Source organism: Elephas maximus, chromosome 2 (genome assembly GCF_024166365.1).
Source record: "Elephas maximus indicus isolate mEleMax1 chromosome 2, mEleMax1 primary haplotype, whole genome shotgun sequence".
In the NCBI taxonomy this organism is placed as follows: domain Eukaryota; kingdom Metazoa; phylum Chordata; class Mammalia; order Proboscidea; family Elephantidae; genus Elephas; species Elephas maximus.
This window is the reverse complement of record NC_064820.1, coordinates 89,433,881-89,451,831: the sequence shown is the minus strand read 5'-3', so window position 1 is coordinate 89,451,831 and position 17,951 is coordinate 89,433,881. Positions and strand designations below refer to the sequence as shown.

At 35.5% G+C, this 17,951-nt stretch overlaps 1 protein-coding gene across 2 annotated transcripts in view; it reads left to right on the top strand.

The window, feature by feature from the left end:
• Positions 1 to 10,146, top strand: part of EDIL3 (EGF like repeats and discoidin domains 3) — a 531,833-nt gene extending 521,687 nt beyond the window's left edge. For both annotated transcript variants that reach the window (XM_049867187.1, XM_049867178.1), the window contains one exon: positions 9,425 to 10,146. In XM_049867187.1, the coding sequence (XP_049723144.1) occupies positions 9,425 to 9,574 (150 nt within the window). In that variant the 3' untranslated portion in view covers positions 9,575 to 10,146. The remainder of the gene's footprint in view (positions 1 to 9,424) is intronic.
• Positions 10,147 to 17,951: the final 7,805 nt, after the last annotated feature.

Here is a 17,951-nt window from a genome sequence, read left to right as displayed (position 1 = left end):
CAAGCCTCCAGAAATTGACAGAATACCAGTTGAGATCTTTCAACAAACAGATGTAGCTCTGAAAGTACTCACTTATCTATGCCAAGAAATTATGAAGACCGCTTCTTGGCCAACCACCTGGAAAAGAGATCTATATTTACGCCTATTCGAAAGACAGGTGATTCAAATGAATGCAGAAATTATCAAACAATATCATTAACATAACACAGAAGTAAAATTTTGCTGAAGGTCATTCAAAAGCAGCTGCAGCAGTATATTGACAGAAAACTGCCAGAAACTTAAGCTAGATTCAGAAGAGGATGCAGAACCAGGGATATCATTGCTGATGTCAGATGGATCCTGGCCGAAAGCAGAGAATAACAGAAAGATGTTTACCTGTGTTTTATTGACTATGCAAAGGCATTCGACTGTGTGGATCATAACAGATTATGAATAACATTGCAAAAAATGGGAATTCCAGAGCTCTAAATTGTGCTCATGAGGAAACTGTACATAGATCAAGAGGCAGTAGTTCTGACAGAATGAAGGGATACTGCATGGTTGAAAGTCAGGAAAAGGTATGCATCAGGGTGGTATTCTTTCACCGTTCCTATTCAATCTGTATGCTGAGCAAACAATCTGAGAAACTGGACTATATGAAGAAGAATGGGGCATCAGGATTGGAGAAAGACTGATTAACAACCCGCATTATGCAGATGACACAACCTTGCTTGCTGAAAGTGAAGAGAACTTGAAGCACTTACTGATGAAGATCAAAGACCGCAGCCTTCAGTATGGATTACACCTCAACATAAAACAAATATCTTCACAGCAATAAGAAACATCATGTAAACAAGGAAAAGATTGAAGCTGTCAAGAATTTCAGTTTACTTGGATCCGGTATCAACACCCATGGAAGCAGCAGTCTAGAAATCAAAAGACGCATTGCACCAGAAAAATCTGCTGCAAAAGAACTCTTCAAAGTGTTCAAAAAAAAAAAAAGAAGAAGAAGAAGATGTCACCTTGAGGACTAAGGTGTGCCTGACCCAAGCCATGGTGTTTTCAATCACCTCATATGCCTGTGGAAACTAGATGATGAATAAGGAAGACCTAAGAATTGATGCCTTTAAACTATGGCATTGGCAAGATTGTTGAATAAACTATGGACTGCCAAAATGAAGAACAAATCTGTCCTGCAAGAAGTAAAACCAGAATGCTCCTTAGAAGCACAGCTGACAAAACTGTATCACATACTTTGGACTTGTTTTCAGAAGGGGTCCGTCCCTGGAGAAGGACATCATTCTTGGTAAAGTAGAGGATCAGCGAAAAAGAGGAAGACCCTCAATGAGATGGACTGACACAGTGGCAGCAGCAATGGGTTTAAGCATGAACAGTGATTGTGAGGATGGTGCAGTGTTTCATTCTGTTGTACATAGGGTCGCTATGAGTCGGAATGGACTCCACGGCACCTACAACAACCACAGAGAGAGAGCGATAGGGTGCAAATAGTACCGTAAGAATTCTTGGTGAAAATCAAATTGATGGTTTAGTAAAAAATTTTGTGGGTTATAATCAGAGATCTTTACATACACTAGGAGCATGAAGTAAAGCCAGAGCAGGTGATTGAAATGCAGCATTCCCTGAAGCCAAAGACCTACTTTTTTACATAACTGCAATAGGGAGAAAACTTTAGAGCCCCAAGAAATCTGAGAACAACAATGGTAGAAGAAATTATTTTCTTGAAGAATCCATATATTCTTTTTAATGTCTTAAAATGATTCATGCCCTACTGAAGAAAGCCTATGAAAACTTGCCTCCTTGTGTTTCTTTTTTACTTTCCCCAAGAAACAAAAATGTTCTATAATTGAACCTTTGAAGTTAAACCTTTGGATATGCAGTTTGAAAACCTCATTGAGTGAGTCTGGGAAGCAAAGAAATCTCTGAAGCAACCAGGTCCATATTTTTTAAAGGGCTGATGGAGCAAAACAACATTTTGAAAGGAACACAGATAAAAATTTCTAAAAAATATGAAATATGGTACAGAATTATTTGTATACGTCATCATGCTCTGTAGCCTTCAGAACACCTAACCGCAGTTTCTCAGGAGATTTCAAATTAATCCCAAATAGACATCCACAGTAATACTCCCCAAAGAATTTACAAACCTTTGCAGAAATGATATTAAAGAAATACAGAAGAATAGAAATGTCGATATGTTTTGCTACTGAAATTGGAAATGGGACAAATAATAGTAGTCACTAGATATATTTATGAGGCTTATGTCCATGAGAATAGCTATCATCCAGAAATTAAATGAAAAGAGCAAGTAATGAGAGCAGAGCAAGAGTATTGGGTTTAGAAAGTGTGCCCAAAGGTCACAATAAATAAATTTTGATGGGTTGACACGTCAGGATTTATTAAAAGAAACAAAATACAGGGTAAGTTCATAATTAATTCTGAAGCCTAGATGTCTGTACAGACTTAGCATGTGATGTTTGAGAAGGTTTGGACACAATTCTTTCAGACAATTGAGGTCCTTTTCAGACTGATCAAGTATCAAAAAGCCCTCTGTAAGACCTACAGACCTTCAACACCAATTACTCCTATTACACAAAGTTAGATGAACTGTCCACTGCTGTCTAGAATCACACGTGCCTGCAAACACTACTCCTGTACTACGTTTTGACACATATTGAACTAAACAGAAAAGACGTTCATAGAGAAAATATTGTTTAGTCAGCAGTTTGCTTCAACATAACACACATGAGCAGACTGAAGATTAAGATGTATCGCGATATATCTTACGTGCATAGAAAATAAGATGATCAACTCCTTTCAAACATGTGGAATAAATAAACATTATTTAATGTGTCATAGCTAGTGGTTGATATGAAAACAAGGCCTCTTTGCATTGAATCTGTTATGTATGGATTTCATTATATTTTTCATAAATTAGGAGATGTAACACTGTCACTATTCCTGGTTCCATCTCAAAAGAAGTTTCTGTGTAAATCCTGTTTGAATTTCTTCCCCTGTGACTTATACACAGGCATGTTCAACTGCTGACAAGTTATTTAGGTCGCAGCTTTGGAGGGCAATAGTTCTGTTCAGGACGCATCCAGATGGAAGACACAGTGATAGCGTCCTGTTCCTCTCTGTTGGTGAGGATTTTCGATTCAGCATTGTTGAGATTGCTGTAATGAAGGCTGATCCTCCAACTCATTTATCTATTAAACTAATGATCAATATAGACTCTTGTTACCGTAATCTCACAATCCACCATTACCAACAAAAGCCTTTTCTTTTTTTTTTCCCTTGATGCCCCTTTCAGGATGTGATTCTCAATATACACAATTTTCCAAAGGAACATTTCCTAGAATATTGGAATTTACCTGGAACCTAGTTGTAATAGGAACCTAGTTTCCTATTACAACTGAAAGGATGCATTTATATTTAGACTAATTTTGTTACCCTGTTTCATTGGTTTACTGAAATGGATTGCGGAGAAAACTATCAGGAATGATATACCAGCCATTCAGTCATGAAATGGTTTCAGGATGCTGGTAAATTTTCCTAGAAAATTGAATTCACTGAGTAATAGCTAGAGTCTATGTCAGGTAAAAGAATCAAACTTCTGGTTTCAATTTTTTTTTTAATTCAATCACTAACAGAAGTTTCAGACATGCAAAACTTCCAACAAGAATTTTTCTTTTTAATTTGATCTTAGCTCATACCACTAACTGAAACTTTTAAAGAATACTTTTCTATATATTTTACCATTTTTTTCTTTTTAATAAAAAGTTTTTTTTTTTTTAATGCTTCCGTATAGGGAAAAGTAGAACATAAATCACAGATTAGCCTAAGACATTGTTGTCAAACTAGTCATAGAATTAGAAACAATTGAAGCTTCTCTTATAAACATATTCAGAAGGAAAAATATTACATTTAACTTCATGTGTGCATGCTAATTCTGTGAAAATTGTTACATAAGACTTTATATCAGTTAAAACATTGATTCAAGTTGCAACCCTGAAACTTTGGCAGTCCAAAAAATATGAGTAATGCTGATACTCAGTAAGTAAAGATGAGTTTTATGATGCTTAACCATAAACTAGTAAGTCTTTTATGTCACCCAGAAAATCAGATTTTATACTCACATAGTTATACATTGTTACTTTATGAAATAGATATTTAAATACTAATGCCCACTAAATATTCACTATTTTTTAAATAGTTAATACTTTTAACTAGGAATTACCATTTAAGAAAATGTCCTGAACTCAATAACGTTTAATGAGATTGGCATAAATATAAATTTCTATATCCATTATATATCTATTATGGAGATAAAAATTTGATAAAATCCTAGCTTAAAAGAAATTTTGTGAACACATCCAAAGTTTATTTGACTGTAAGATCAATCATGACCCAAAACATAATAAAATAATTTAAAATATTCATCTTATGCTGCACTGATAGAAGTATTATATCCACAACAAAGCTCCATTGTAGGTTTTGAGCTGTCCAGGTCAAAACTACATACCGTGTCCAATAAATACCACACTGTAATTGAGTTATAAACCAGAGGATATTCAATGAATTACAACCAAGGTGATGACCGATTTAAAAATCATCTCACATGAGGGATGTTTGAAGGCATGAAGAATGTTTAACCTACCACATACAGCCGGAGTTTTTTTTTGAGATTGACCTTAGCTATTGTTAAACACATTAAAGAGTTGTTTTTTTTTGGGGGGGGGAAGGGTTGTTTTTTTTGTTTGTTTGTTTGTTTTAATGAGCTACACTTGTTCTATGAGCTACACTTGTTCTATGCTGTTAGAGAAGAAAGCACTAGGATCAATAGATGGAAATTTCAAACTATGTAAATACATGCCTGCTCTGTTTTATCAAGGCTTGCCATGGATAGGCTGAGAGCTCCACGTTAGAAATGTCAGAAGGGAAAGCTGGTGCTAGCAGGTTTCTGAGTCCTCTTCCAAGTCTCAGATTCTTCCATTGAAGGTATAGAATTAGATAAAAACAGGGTTTATAAAAAAAAAAAAAATCAGAATTCAAACCCAGTGTTCTTATCAATGTTTTTATAAGCACTTTGAATGAAAGGATAAATAATTGAAATTTTATATGCAAATAAATCATTCGAAGCTTTCAATCAACACATAAACACACACACACACACACACATACACACATACACACAGACACACACACACTGCCCTAGGGAAATGGGTTTTTATCTTTGCCCTTTATTCCTTAAAGATGTCAGGTCAGCACACCAAGTCAGTCAATAAAGTCAACAGTATGTTTGATGCCATTAACAAGTGCAAAAAAGTAGAGAAAGCTTTAAAAAGCTTTATTCAACCCTTGTATTTTCACTATATCTGGAATCCTAAATATGATTCTAATCTTCACAGATCAGAAGAGAAATAGTGAATTCTAGAGGGGAAGTACTTCCAGAAGACTAGAATAATGAAGAGATGGAGACTTAGGACCTTGCTAAAATCCTGAGACTCTTCCGCCTAAGCCAACTCTTCAGATAGGGATTGGACTGGACGTAGGGCTGGAGAGGGATGCTGGTGAGGAGTGAGCTTCTTGGATCAGGTGGACACTTGAGAGTATGTTGGCATCTCCTCCCTGGAGGGGAGATGAGAGGGTAGAGGGGTTAGAAGCTGGCAAAATGGACACGAAAAGAGAGAGTGGAGGGAGGCAGCGGGCTGTCTCATTGGGGGAAGAGATATTGGGAGTATGTGGCAGGGTATGTATAAGTTTTTGTGTGAGAGACTGACTTGATTTATAATCTTTCACTTAAAGCACAATAAAAATTAAAAAAAAAATGGAAATCAGTTTAAAACTTTTAATGAGCTTAGGGCAAATAAAAAGAAATTCACCTTCACAAACCAGATGATTTTCCAAAGAAATGATATGGGCAAGAACTTCCAAAAGGATCTCTGAACATTTTGTGAAAAGCGTAGTTATACATGGAGTCCCTGGGTGGCACAAATGGTTAGACACTGGACTCCTAACTGAAAGAATGGCAGTTTGAACCTACTCAAAGATGCCTCAGAAGAAAGGCCTGGCAGTCTGCTTCCACAGGTCACAGCCTTGAAACCCAGTGGCTTGCTGTTCTACTCTGCGCACATGGGATCGCCGTGAGTCAGAATTGATTCAACGGCAACTACCAACAACAACTAGTTACATATTTGCTAAGAGAAGCTGAGATGTATCCGCCTCCCTGAGTGATGTCACAGAGGCTAATCATGCCTTCCTCCATTATTATCCTTGGCCGCTCTCTGTTGAGGACATCCATACTGGTCTGAGCAGACCAGGGCCCCTACCAAGAATAACAGGTCTCATCTTACAAAAAACGCAAAAATGTTTCTGGAAATCTCTAAGTGTTTTATTTTAGCTGTTATTGTCTCCCTGTTAAAACCTGAATCCTCACTAGAATTGTATTTGGATTTTAACTAGTATCACAGAACAGCCGAAATTAGAAAACTGAACCTGAGATCCCAGCTACGGAAGATAGCCTAGCAGAGGCGGTTCTATTTCTTTCTCTCTTATCTTCTCATATGTTGTAATTATGGAAGCCTCTTCAAAATACCTTGAATATCTTTTTTTCTTGAGGCCCTATATGATAGGAAAAAGCCTGAGAGACTGCTAAACATTATCATGCTTGAATGTATCATCAAACTTGTCATCAGCTAATTAGTCAAGTTTCCTCCCCAAAGTTCTGAATCCTTGTAAAATCTTGTAAATCAAACTGTGTCTTTCTTATATACAATGTTTTCCCCTCTATATGAAGTTTTAATGTTCTGCATCAGTCTTTTTAGATTTTGATTTCAAACAAGGTGCATATTACTTTAAAGTGTGCGTGTGAAAGCACTTTTCCAGAAATCTTGCCGATTTTATAAAGTTAACTAAAAATACTGAGTTTATAGTCTCTTGCCTGGTAAAACATAGAAATAGAATTTGTAACCAGGGTCTTCCTGGTGTTGGAGATGACAAAATAGTGCAGGGACCACACGTTTGCACAGCAAGTGCAAGACGTCATGCTGGAATTAGTAATTATATGCTTTTTGTTCAGTGCTGTCATTACTGAGAGACCTCTGAAAATAATAGTATAGTCTCAATTCTTTCAGATCGTGATTTGGGTATTCCAATGTAGATTTTGGCTGTTTCTTTGTGAACATTTTTTTTGTTTTTAAAATTAGCCTGTCTTACGCTGCTTAATTTTTTTTTTAATGAGCGTCCAAAGAGCTATGACTTTCACACATTAAACCATCAACTTCCAAGCTGATGTAGCTTCTCGATGTGTATCCTTCATTATAGCCATAACTAATAATTCAAGAAATGCTTTGTGGGTTGATAATTTGTTATTGAAACTGATGCCAGAGACCAGTGGTTTAACAGAAAATTGTTTCTCCCTAGATTTCCTTCCCAAGATGAAGTGGGTGTCATAACACTATATTTTGGACTGTTATAGATCTTGTGATGAAAGTTAATGAATTTCAACCATATTATTCCAAAGACATACATTAAGTTCTATAGCTGGGCTACAAAATTGGATTTTAGATTCTATATTAAATTGTAATACTACCATCCCAGTGAAGCATTTAAATTCAACATCGTATATCAGAGAGAATGTCAGGAAACCGTAACATGTGCTCTCTTATTTTCTCCTGTTGCAATGCAATACTCTCTCGAGATTTTTGGTGTTTGTATGTCTATAGTATGTCTATGTGAGGTACATGTGGGCTTTTGCTACCAAAGACATTGTTACTACAGTAACATCTCAATCTAGAATCAGTTCCTCCTTGATTAATATAGGCCGGAGTGTCGCTGAAGATAAAATTCCTATTAAGTTAACATGAATTCAGATATGCCAGGATGAGTTCTAGACTTAGCACAGATCAGTATCCTGTTCTCTAGCAAATATTTATTCAGAAATAGCCTTTGAGATATGTTTTGTGTCAAGGTGGAAAATGATTCCCTCCCCCCAGTTGGGGATGGTACTTTACACTTGCCCTCAACTGCAAATAATCTTTTTGTGGAACCAGCAGAAAAATTACTCCACCTCGTCTCTGGCTTCTGTTAATCAGTGCCATAGTCTCTAATAGTTTGGAGGAGAATATCTTTATTTTTCTCTTTCCCGGGAACTTTTTGTGGTCATGTGAAACTGAACCAACTTATTCTGGAAGGCCGTTTTTAAAACATTTCCTTTAATTTCAGAATGTTTGAAGATGTGAATTAAGAATCCTGCCATATGATGAAGGAGTCTCTGTTTTTTCTGTTTTTATTTTGAGGGTGGGGAATTTTATTTTCAGGTTTCTCTTTAGCCATATAGTCAGGTTTTGATCTTGAACAAGAAAGAAAATTATCTTCCAATTTTAAGATGCCTCATAAACTTAAAAGCAAAAACCTTGAAGAGATTTTCACTGTTTTAGTTGAGCTAACATAAAAATGTAAACATAAAAGTTAGAAATGTCCTTAACAAGAAATATAAAGAATCTATAGGAAGATAATGGTGAAATCTGTAGGTAAAGACTAAATATTATAAGTGTATCAGTTCGTCTCATAGTCATTTATAGTTTAATACAATTCCTATTAGGATCTCAGTGTTTTTATTTTGTTTTGTTCTTCTAAAGCAGACACTTGTTAAAGCTATTGTGAAAATCTTTTGGGAGAAATGTGCATTAAAAGAACATTCAATGCAAAATATATCAGAGTATTATAAGTTATAGGAACAACAGTATTGTACAGATTCAGAAATTAACAAAGAATTTTGAAAAAGAAAAGTTCAAAACAGCACTGACTGGGTTGCCTCTCTTGGGGTTGGGTCACTTGTGTTCTCTACATGAAAAGAAGAGAGCAAGAGACAAGCAGATAGAAAATGTTAGTGTTCACCAAATACCCATTGGCTCCTCTACATTTCCTAGCTTCCTCTGTAGTTACGTGTGGGTCATATCATGAGTTCAGGTCAAGAGGAGGTAGCCTGAATTGATGCAAACTGTGTCCATAGCATCCTCTTTAAAACATACTACACCATCTACCACCCCTCTCTCCCCATGCCTCGGTGAACATGGAGGTCATGTGTTTCCGATGATGGCTTGTGATTTGCAAGCAGCCTAGATGCCTGATTCACTCCTTGAAGACAGCATAGTCAGCAAGCTGCCTGGCCAACATCAGGCTGTGATAGAACCAAAAAATAAATAAGTAAATATTGGTCGAATTAAAAGAAAAAACATTGAAGTATAGACAAATAATATTTAAAAGATTATTAAAGAGAAGTCACAACATATTTCGGAGAAGATAAAAGTGAACAGTTTTCAAATCTCAGGCTTGAGAAAAATTCTCCAAACAAGAAATAATAAAAAGAGTGCCAAAGAAAAAGAAGGCTCTCTGACTGGTGTTCTTTGTTTTGCTTTATTAGGTTTTCCAGGGCAACTTTGACAATGACACCCACAGGAAAAACGTCATCAGCCCTCCCATCTATGCACGGTACATAAGAATCCTTCCTTGGTCCTGGTATGGGAGGATCACCCTTCGGTCAGAGCTGCTGGGATGCACAGAGGAGGAGTGAAGAGGCCCTTTATCCCACGACCCTCCTATTTCCCCAAAAGTTTCTCCATGGAATAAACTGTGCAAAATCTGTAGGAAAATGAATGGAGTTTTTTTTCATGAAAAAGTGCTCAATGTATGGTAGGCCACTGTCTTTAAGGAGGTCTAAGCCTGCCTTTTCAATACTTCAATTTAATTTTTATTATTTAAATTGTTTTAGTAACATCACATTAACCGTGAATTACTTTTGTCATTGTTTCCTGAGTGATTCACACTGGTTGAAATACATTGGGGAAAGAAAGCAGCATTCTTTTTATGGCAAGGATGAAGAGAAATCTCACAGTTATTAAATAACAAGCTTTTGCAATCAATACTCAACTAATTCTTATAAAAAGAATACTGCAATGTTAGCAATAAGTTTTTTTTCCTTCTGTGATGACTCTACATTACCCTAATTGTTTCCCTGTGCCTACCAAACACTGTCAGTGTTTATAACAGAACTTTTGAAGAAGAATCTGTAATATGCAGTACTATCTGATATTATAATCCTCTTTTAACACTCATTATTTCTAATCAAAGATTATTGATTTTTATTTTGGTTCTACTCTATATTCTTTATATTTTATATTGCCTGAATACTTTTTTTATTTTTTAGTTGACTTTCTTCCTGTTATTTGCCTAAAAGAAGAGCCATGCTTATTTATACATACAGAACATCATCAAATATTTGTAGATAGAGCTGTATTTATTATCAGTAGATTGAATCTATCTGCAATTCTATATTTAAAGGAAACTGTACCTATATTTTGGGTACCTATATTATTTCCAAATGCATCCTTTACAGAGAGTTACATACTATCATTTGCCAAAATAATAAGCAACCAAAAATGTGTATTATGTCCCTTTAAAACTAAATTCAAATCTTTGCTTTGATGGTTCTTGCATGGCCTTCTCTTTCCTTTAAAATAATAGAACCATGAATTCCTTCTAATTTTTTTTTTTAGACAGGCAAATACTGACACAGTGCTGCATGACTTGGCCAGACATACTCACAGTTACTGTGTCCATCTCTGCATTTCCTGTGAAACTAAAATTTATTGAGATTTGAAAGTGGTGGTGGTTTCCCAGGAAAGCACATTACGTGAGCAGGAAAGTATTTACTAATGACAAAGGAATAAAGCATTTTCAAATGAAAATTGATTTCTATTTATTTTGCTTCAAAGGTCCTGAGAAAATAAGCAATTATCATAACAATTTGTTCTTGATAATGGAGGTTTCATTGACATGTCTTTCAAATTAAAGCTCACACTACCTCCATAAAAGTCCTCAACATCTAATTTATCTGTTTTACAAGTTTTCATTTTACAAGGCTTAGACACAGAATTATCAGAGTTTTAAATTAAGGGTACCAGAAAAGAAAGTTTGGTATGTGTATGAAATGTTGAGGTCCTGTGCAACACTGCTAATTTTTTTTTTTTTTGTGCTGCATAACAAAAGCCACTGCATAACAAAAGACTTGTCTTGTCTGTTCGCGTGTTAACAGCATTTCTTAATGATGTATATAGGAGTGGTCTTCAGTCCTAGTGAAGAATTTAAAGAGAAAATCAATCATAATGGCATTTTTTTTGTAAGGGCAAAATTGGTTGATTTTAAGGGAACTGGTTTCTCCTATGCCCATATACTTTCTGCTTGATGCTCTTATTATGAAATTGTTGGTTGGAAGCATCTAAAATGGTAATCAATTTCCAGCACCTTTCAAAAACAGAGTTGCCATCAATATTGCCCTTTTAAGATAACTAAAATTAGGAATTTAGAATGTTTTTAATCAGCTAGTTTTGGATTCATGGTACAATTAATTACTTAAGTCCCAAAATATACAAACATTTAATGTCTAGCCAACGGTCCTAATTTCTTTCAAAGTTTAACATTGTATTACTGTCCCACACTCCTTGGCAGATCAGCCTGAATAGTAATGTTTAAAAATTATGAGTAATGCTTTGTGATGACTTACTTTGTCAAAATTATTCATGGCTTCATATGCTGTTTTGAATTTTTTATTGACAGCTTTATAAAAGCAGGTTATTTTCCAAGAAAGTTGCTTAAAATTATACTTGGTACCTTTTAGGAATACATTGAAATGGCTTTCTCTTGCTTGTGCGTTTTCTCTGCTCCATGTGCTATTCAGCAGCATGGCAGGTCCAATGGGACATCTACTTTGTCCTACCCCACCCCCTTCACTGCATACCCAAAATTGGTGACAACAAAGGGACTCCGACATGTGGAAATATTGTCAAGTAGTCAGTAGCTTTTATGTCATCTGTTTCAATGACACCAAACTGAGCAAATTTATTCCATTTAAATTCACACTAAACCAAGTAAAAGCTCACAAGCAGAACCCACAAAAGAATCACCCAGTCTTCACCATACTGAATCACCACAGTATGCTAATTTTATAACTCAAGAAATTAAATACAAATATCTCCATTTTATTTATGTCCTATTAAAAACATTTATCGCAGTCACTAATTCTTATTTAAAGGTTGACTTTCTCTTTCTGAATAACTTTATAAGGATTGGTGTGAATTTTGAGAACTTGGGATACTAATGATTGTATCTTTGCTAGTCAACAAAATATGAAATATAATACTCAATGCTGACACCTGATGTGTAAGTACAAAAATAATGACACAAATAATCATTGCAATCTTTCAAACTGTAATATTCCAGTGTTTTTGTTTTTTGTATATATATATACTTAAATCATGTAGGATGTTGTAAAATCAGTATGACCTTGTCTAGTCTTCAAACTTAAAATAAAACTTTTGAAAATCTGGGATACCTTGGAAGCAGTTGTAATTAACACGTTTGTAGCAATACACAAATTGTCTGAATGTGAATGCCCACTACTCTTAACTACATCTTGTTTTTGTTTTTTCCTTTTTATAGGACAGCTAAACACAAACAAAATAGAAATTATAATATCCTATAGCAGCTTTCCAAAATTATTAAAATGTATGCATTCCTCCCATTGCTTTTGACAGTGAAAATTTCCCTGCAATACTAATAATCAAAGTTATTTTTTGCCTCATATATATGTAAAATGTTGTGTTCCAGGACCAATGTGCCCGTTAGTAGTCAGATGCTATTGCTATTTTTTCCGTTGTTTGTTCAGTTCATGTTGCTAAGGAGTATAATGAAGAAATTCAGTTAGTACTAAGCAATAATACAATAGTAATAATACATTTATTCATTGACTTCAAATAATACTAAAAGAAAATTATAACACTTGGCTCCTTATAAACCCTATTTCTGGTTCTCCACAAGTCAGTGGTGAAATATTAAGTCTGTGTACTTCCCACTTGGGAGCCTTGGTGGCAGAGTGGTAAAGAGCTCAGCTGCTAACCAAAAGGTCAGCAGTTTGAATCCAGCAGCCACTCCTTGGAAACCCTTTGGGGCAGTTCTACTCTGTCATATAGGGTTGCTATGAGTCAGAATCGACTTTATGGCAACAGGTTACTTCCCACTTTATAGATATTTTCTTAAGATTCAAAAAATTTAGTAAAGGAAATTAAGATATCAAATATTGGGTCCTTAGTTGAGCTATAATAAATCTCTGATAGTTATTAGTACTAGCTTATTATATACATCTTTATACACTCATACATGTTCTTATATAACTGCATTTCAATGTAAGGAATTCAACAGGCTTCCATTGTTTGCCTTATTTTGCACACACACAAGCATACTTGAATGTACTTTTATTAGATAAGAGTAATTTTACATATTTTTTCAATAAGAATAAAAATCACTATAATATCAAATCAGGATAAAAATTCACTACAACAGTAGAATAATTATTCTATAGAAAATTTTCATCTATGAGGCTTTTAAAACTACTGATTTAAGATGTAGATAATGGAAGTATATAGAATTCAAGGAGAAAAATCTGACCTTGTTGAAATTTGCTTTAAAAAAAAAATTGTATTATGAATAACACCACAAATAGAAAGTATTTTCTCTCAATAAACTAAAATTTTAAAATATTTTACACTTCACCATTGAATGCATGTCGAATGTAGATTTTCATAAAAATACATTAATTTTTACCACCAAAAATGTAATGTTTTCTCTCTTCCCAAAGTCTAATTTTAAAAAAAATGAATAATTAGTATACTTCTTTGTGAAAAATATTGTCTCTAGCCTTTGAGATGCAAAAGAACCTTTTTACCTGAGGTGGTAAAATGGTGAATTAAATCACTCTGCTAGGTGAGAAATGTCTGAACTACCCTGAAACAGAATGCGTTGTCATTTGTTTTCACAAAGAAAAAGAATACCTACTGTAAGTAACAATTTTTCTATTGATTTTGAAGGGGAAAGAGGATTCCTTGGTTCTATTGCAGTAAATGCCTATAATTCATATTGGATGCTTCAGCATTGCTGCCAAGTAAAGTGTTTTCCACAGTAGGCAAGTGGCACTTACTCCAGGAGTTATTTCTATTAGATAAATCTGGTAGCAAAAATAGGAAAACATTTTTGGAAAAGGCTCCTCATTTAGTTGTTTTTTTTTCCCCCACATATTTTGGCAGAAGTTTGATTGAGTCATTTGAACACACAAATGCTGTGAAAATATGGCACAGTAACATGAGCAAATGGTCACCATATTACATGACTAAACATTGCATATGGTGACGGCCTCTGATGTAATTTTATTTTAACCTCCTCAAAGGCATAAACCACAGTCTTCCATATTTATGTAAAATTCCCATACATAAACGTGCTAATAATGTTGATGAATTGCTGGTAAGCGCAACCTGCTGCCACCCATAAAGGACGTTGGCACTGCCACTGATTGCCTTCAAATAATACATCTCTCGTGGCCAGGACAGAAAGAGCTTCGCAATAACTTAAATAAGGATCAGCCCAAAACACTGCAGAGAATGAATGTGAAGACAGCTTGGAGTATCCTGCATGCATGAAAGACAGAGAGAAGGGATTTTTTCAGTGATAAGTGACAAAATGACAAATTAAGCATGAATTTGCACGTGTTCATAATTGTTCCACTCTTTAGTTGTTATATAGGAGATTTAAAGACAAACAAAATGAAAAGGACTTGAGTTTCAGGAAAGATACATGGGTAGCACAAATGGTTTGCAAGCAACTGTTAAGCTAAAGGTTAGCAGTTTGAACCCACCCAGTGACACCGCAGAAGAAAGGCCAGGCAATTGACTTTCATAAAGATTACAGCCCAGAAAACACTATAGAGCAGTTCTACTGCATAACACATGGGTTCACCATGAGTCAGAATTGACTCAACTGCAACTGGTTTGGGTTTTGCATTTTGCATTTCGGGAAGAGAACCATAGCAAGCTGGTGGCTCTGACAGGCATAATCAGCAGTATCTGCCTGGAACCAGGAAAGAAGAATTGAATAAATTGGTTAAGAATAACATGTCCCAAAGGAATCAACCTCAAGAAGCTTCCCCTTCTCAGTTGTTAAGTTTTTTAGGCAAAATACAGAGAAATGCTATTTTTAAAAAACAACAGAAGCATCCCTAAAAGAAAACCTGGTATTGGTCACATAAATATCTTTTTAGACTGCTTGGAATGTGGACTGAAACTGCAGAAGGCATGTTTAAGTAATAATAAAATAATGTTTTTTTTTAAATGCTGATGGAAAGAAATGGGTGAGTCAGGAACAGCATATTTTTACTTAAATACACTAGGACAGAAGAGAGGAAGAGAGAGGAGGAGGGAGGGTCGAGAATAAGCTATTGGAAAAATTCTTTCATAAAGCTTTTTTTTAACTTTATATTTGTGCTTTTCTGTGTGTTCTTGATCACGTTAAAATTATTTGCCTTACTCTGAGACACAGCCATAAAGTCTGAAAACCACTGCAACATGGTCCCTGAACTGCTTTCTAAATGGGTTGGTGTGAGCTGGCTGCCTGGTTTTTGAATGCTGGGGTGCCTGTGCAAGTTTACAGCCAGAATTGGACGGATCCTGTCAATAGAAGGCTTTTAGAGGTTTGCTGTGGAGAGAAAAAAAAAAGGTGTGGTACTGAAGGCCTAAGAGGCTTTTTAGGAGAAAGAATAAAGATGCTAAACAGAACTGTGTGAAGTTTTTATATGTGGTGGGTAAACCCTTGGCCCTTCTCTCAATAAGATATCCTAATAAAATAATAGTTTCTCTTCATTACATTTGGTCATTGGTTCTGCTGGGGAAGGTGCATTCAAGAGCTGAGTATGGCCAGAAGGTGCGTTTGCGGCATGAGCCAAGGCTGCCGGGGAGCCGTGGGGCAGCCGCTTTGGGTTAAACATCATGCAGATCCATGCTTTCCCCCTTTTTTTTTTTTTTTTTAATTCATAGACTTTGATCTATTTTTTTAATGGGTTTTTATACCTTCACCTCCGATTTACAAATCTGTAATCTGATACTCTCCCACCCTCATTCTAGCCTCCTAACCCTATATTACAGAAACTCATACTAATAATTCCTTGCTTCTTAGCGTTTACTACCTAAGCCAAGTACCACACTTATGCCTACAAATCGTAGCATAAGGCCGTAATCAAGTCCTGTAAAATATTAAAGGCTGTTTTCACTGGAGATATAAATAAAAGCTAATTTCTTTTACAAAGAACACACTGGAGAAACTGCTGTATTAGTCTTAAGAAAACGTTAAGATTAACCAAAATATTTTTTTAATCATCTTTTAAGTGAACTTCAAACAACTATTTTGTATCTGCCACTATTCTGGTTTCTAGAAATACAGAGATAAAAAGACTGACATTCAGGACCTCTCATCCTACAGGGTGAGGGCGCAAGGAGACAAGAAAGCAAACCATTCGCTTACTATGGGCGCTGTGACAAAAATATGCTCAGCATGGACAGAGGACTTAGAATAGACAGAGGTGCCTGCAACAGTCAATGAGGTAGGTCAGGGAAGACATCCTGGGACAAGTGACATCTAAGATGTCACCAAAACCACCAAACTTCATAGCCATGACAGCTAAACCATCCAATTTACTATGCTTGATAACCTTAGGAAGAATGGATTAACATGCTCTCTATGTCAGGGTTGTTCAGAGAGCAGACCCACAGGGGATACACATAAATATATACGGGAAAACCTGCAAAAGCCTGAACCTGTGTAAAACAGAAACCTGTCAGAGAAGGAAAACTAAAATAGTTTTCACTGAAACAATCAATAAGACTTGTTTTTTTTTTTTTTAACATAAAGTCAACTAATTGTAAACGCCAATCACATCTAAAAATACCTTTACGCACTGTTACAGGTTGAATTGTGTCACCCCAAAATATGCGTTGCAAATCCCAATCCTTAGACCAGTGGTTATAATACCATTCGGGAATGGGCTTTCTTTGTTATTTTAATGAGACAGTATTAGTGTTGGATGTATCTTATAACCGTCTCTTTTGAGATATAGAAAAGATTAAACAAGTAAAGATAGATGCCACACCACATGAAGATCACCAAAGAACCAAGGAACAAGGACCTTTTCCCAGAGCCGACAGAGAGGGAAAGCCTTCCACTACAGCCTGTGCCCTTAATTTGAACTTCTAACCTCCTAAATGGTGAGAAAATAAATTTCTGTACATTAAAGCCACCCACTTGTGGTATTTTTGCTATAGTAGCACTAGATAACTAAGACACAATATGAAAAACTTAGTCAAGTTAACAAATAAAATTAATCATCACACCTGCTTTGTAAGAGGAGAAAGATAAGCCCAAAAGATTAATGAGAAGATTTGCCCAGATTGCAAGGCTGTGATTTATACCTAGAGCTTGTGACATCTCCCCACCCCAGCTGAATACTCCTTTTCTTCTTTTAAGTGAAAGGGCGCTCAAAATGTGCCTTATTGCATACTAGTACTGGAACAAAAGGAATGTCTTGCCTCCAGCCAAGCAGCCGTCTATTGCATATTCTGCAATTTTTCATATTGTCCTAAAAAACATAATACACCATTATTACCTGATAACATATATTTGATGAAATTGATCAATGGGTGAAGTGTTAATCATCACATGAATATATAAAGAAAAATCCACAAATGACTGAACAGCTAATGAACTACTCTGATGTACCTGGTGGCATTCATTTCTTAAAAAGTCAGTAATAAACTAAAAATATCAAAGCACCTGCTACTGAAAGCAACAGTAAAGTGACTATCCCTATGTGGAGAACGTGAAACCATTTAAGAAATAATCAAAAAATATATATTTAAGAAAATTTTGAAAATATTCCTCTCTAGAGAATAGAAATCACAGGCATTTCCAATTTTTAACAAATAATAATAATGTTAACCCTCAAAACTACCATATCTTGAGTATCATTTCCCAGTACTTAAGTGTTAATATTCGGTAGTTCAAATCCGCCAGGCGCT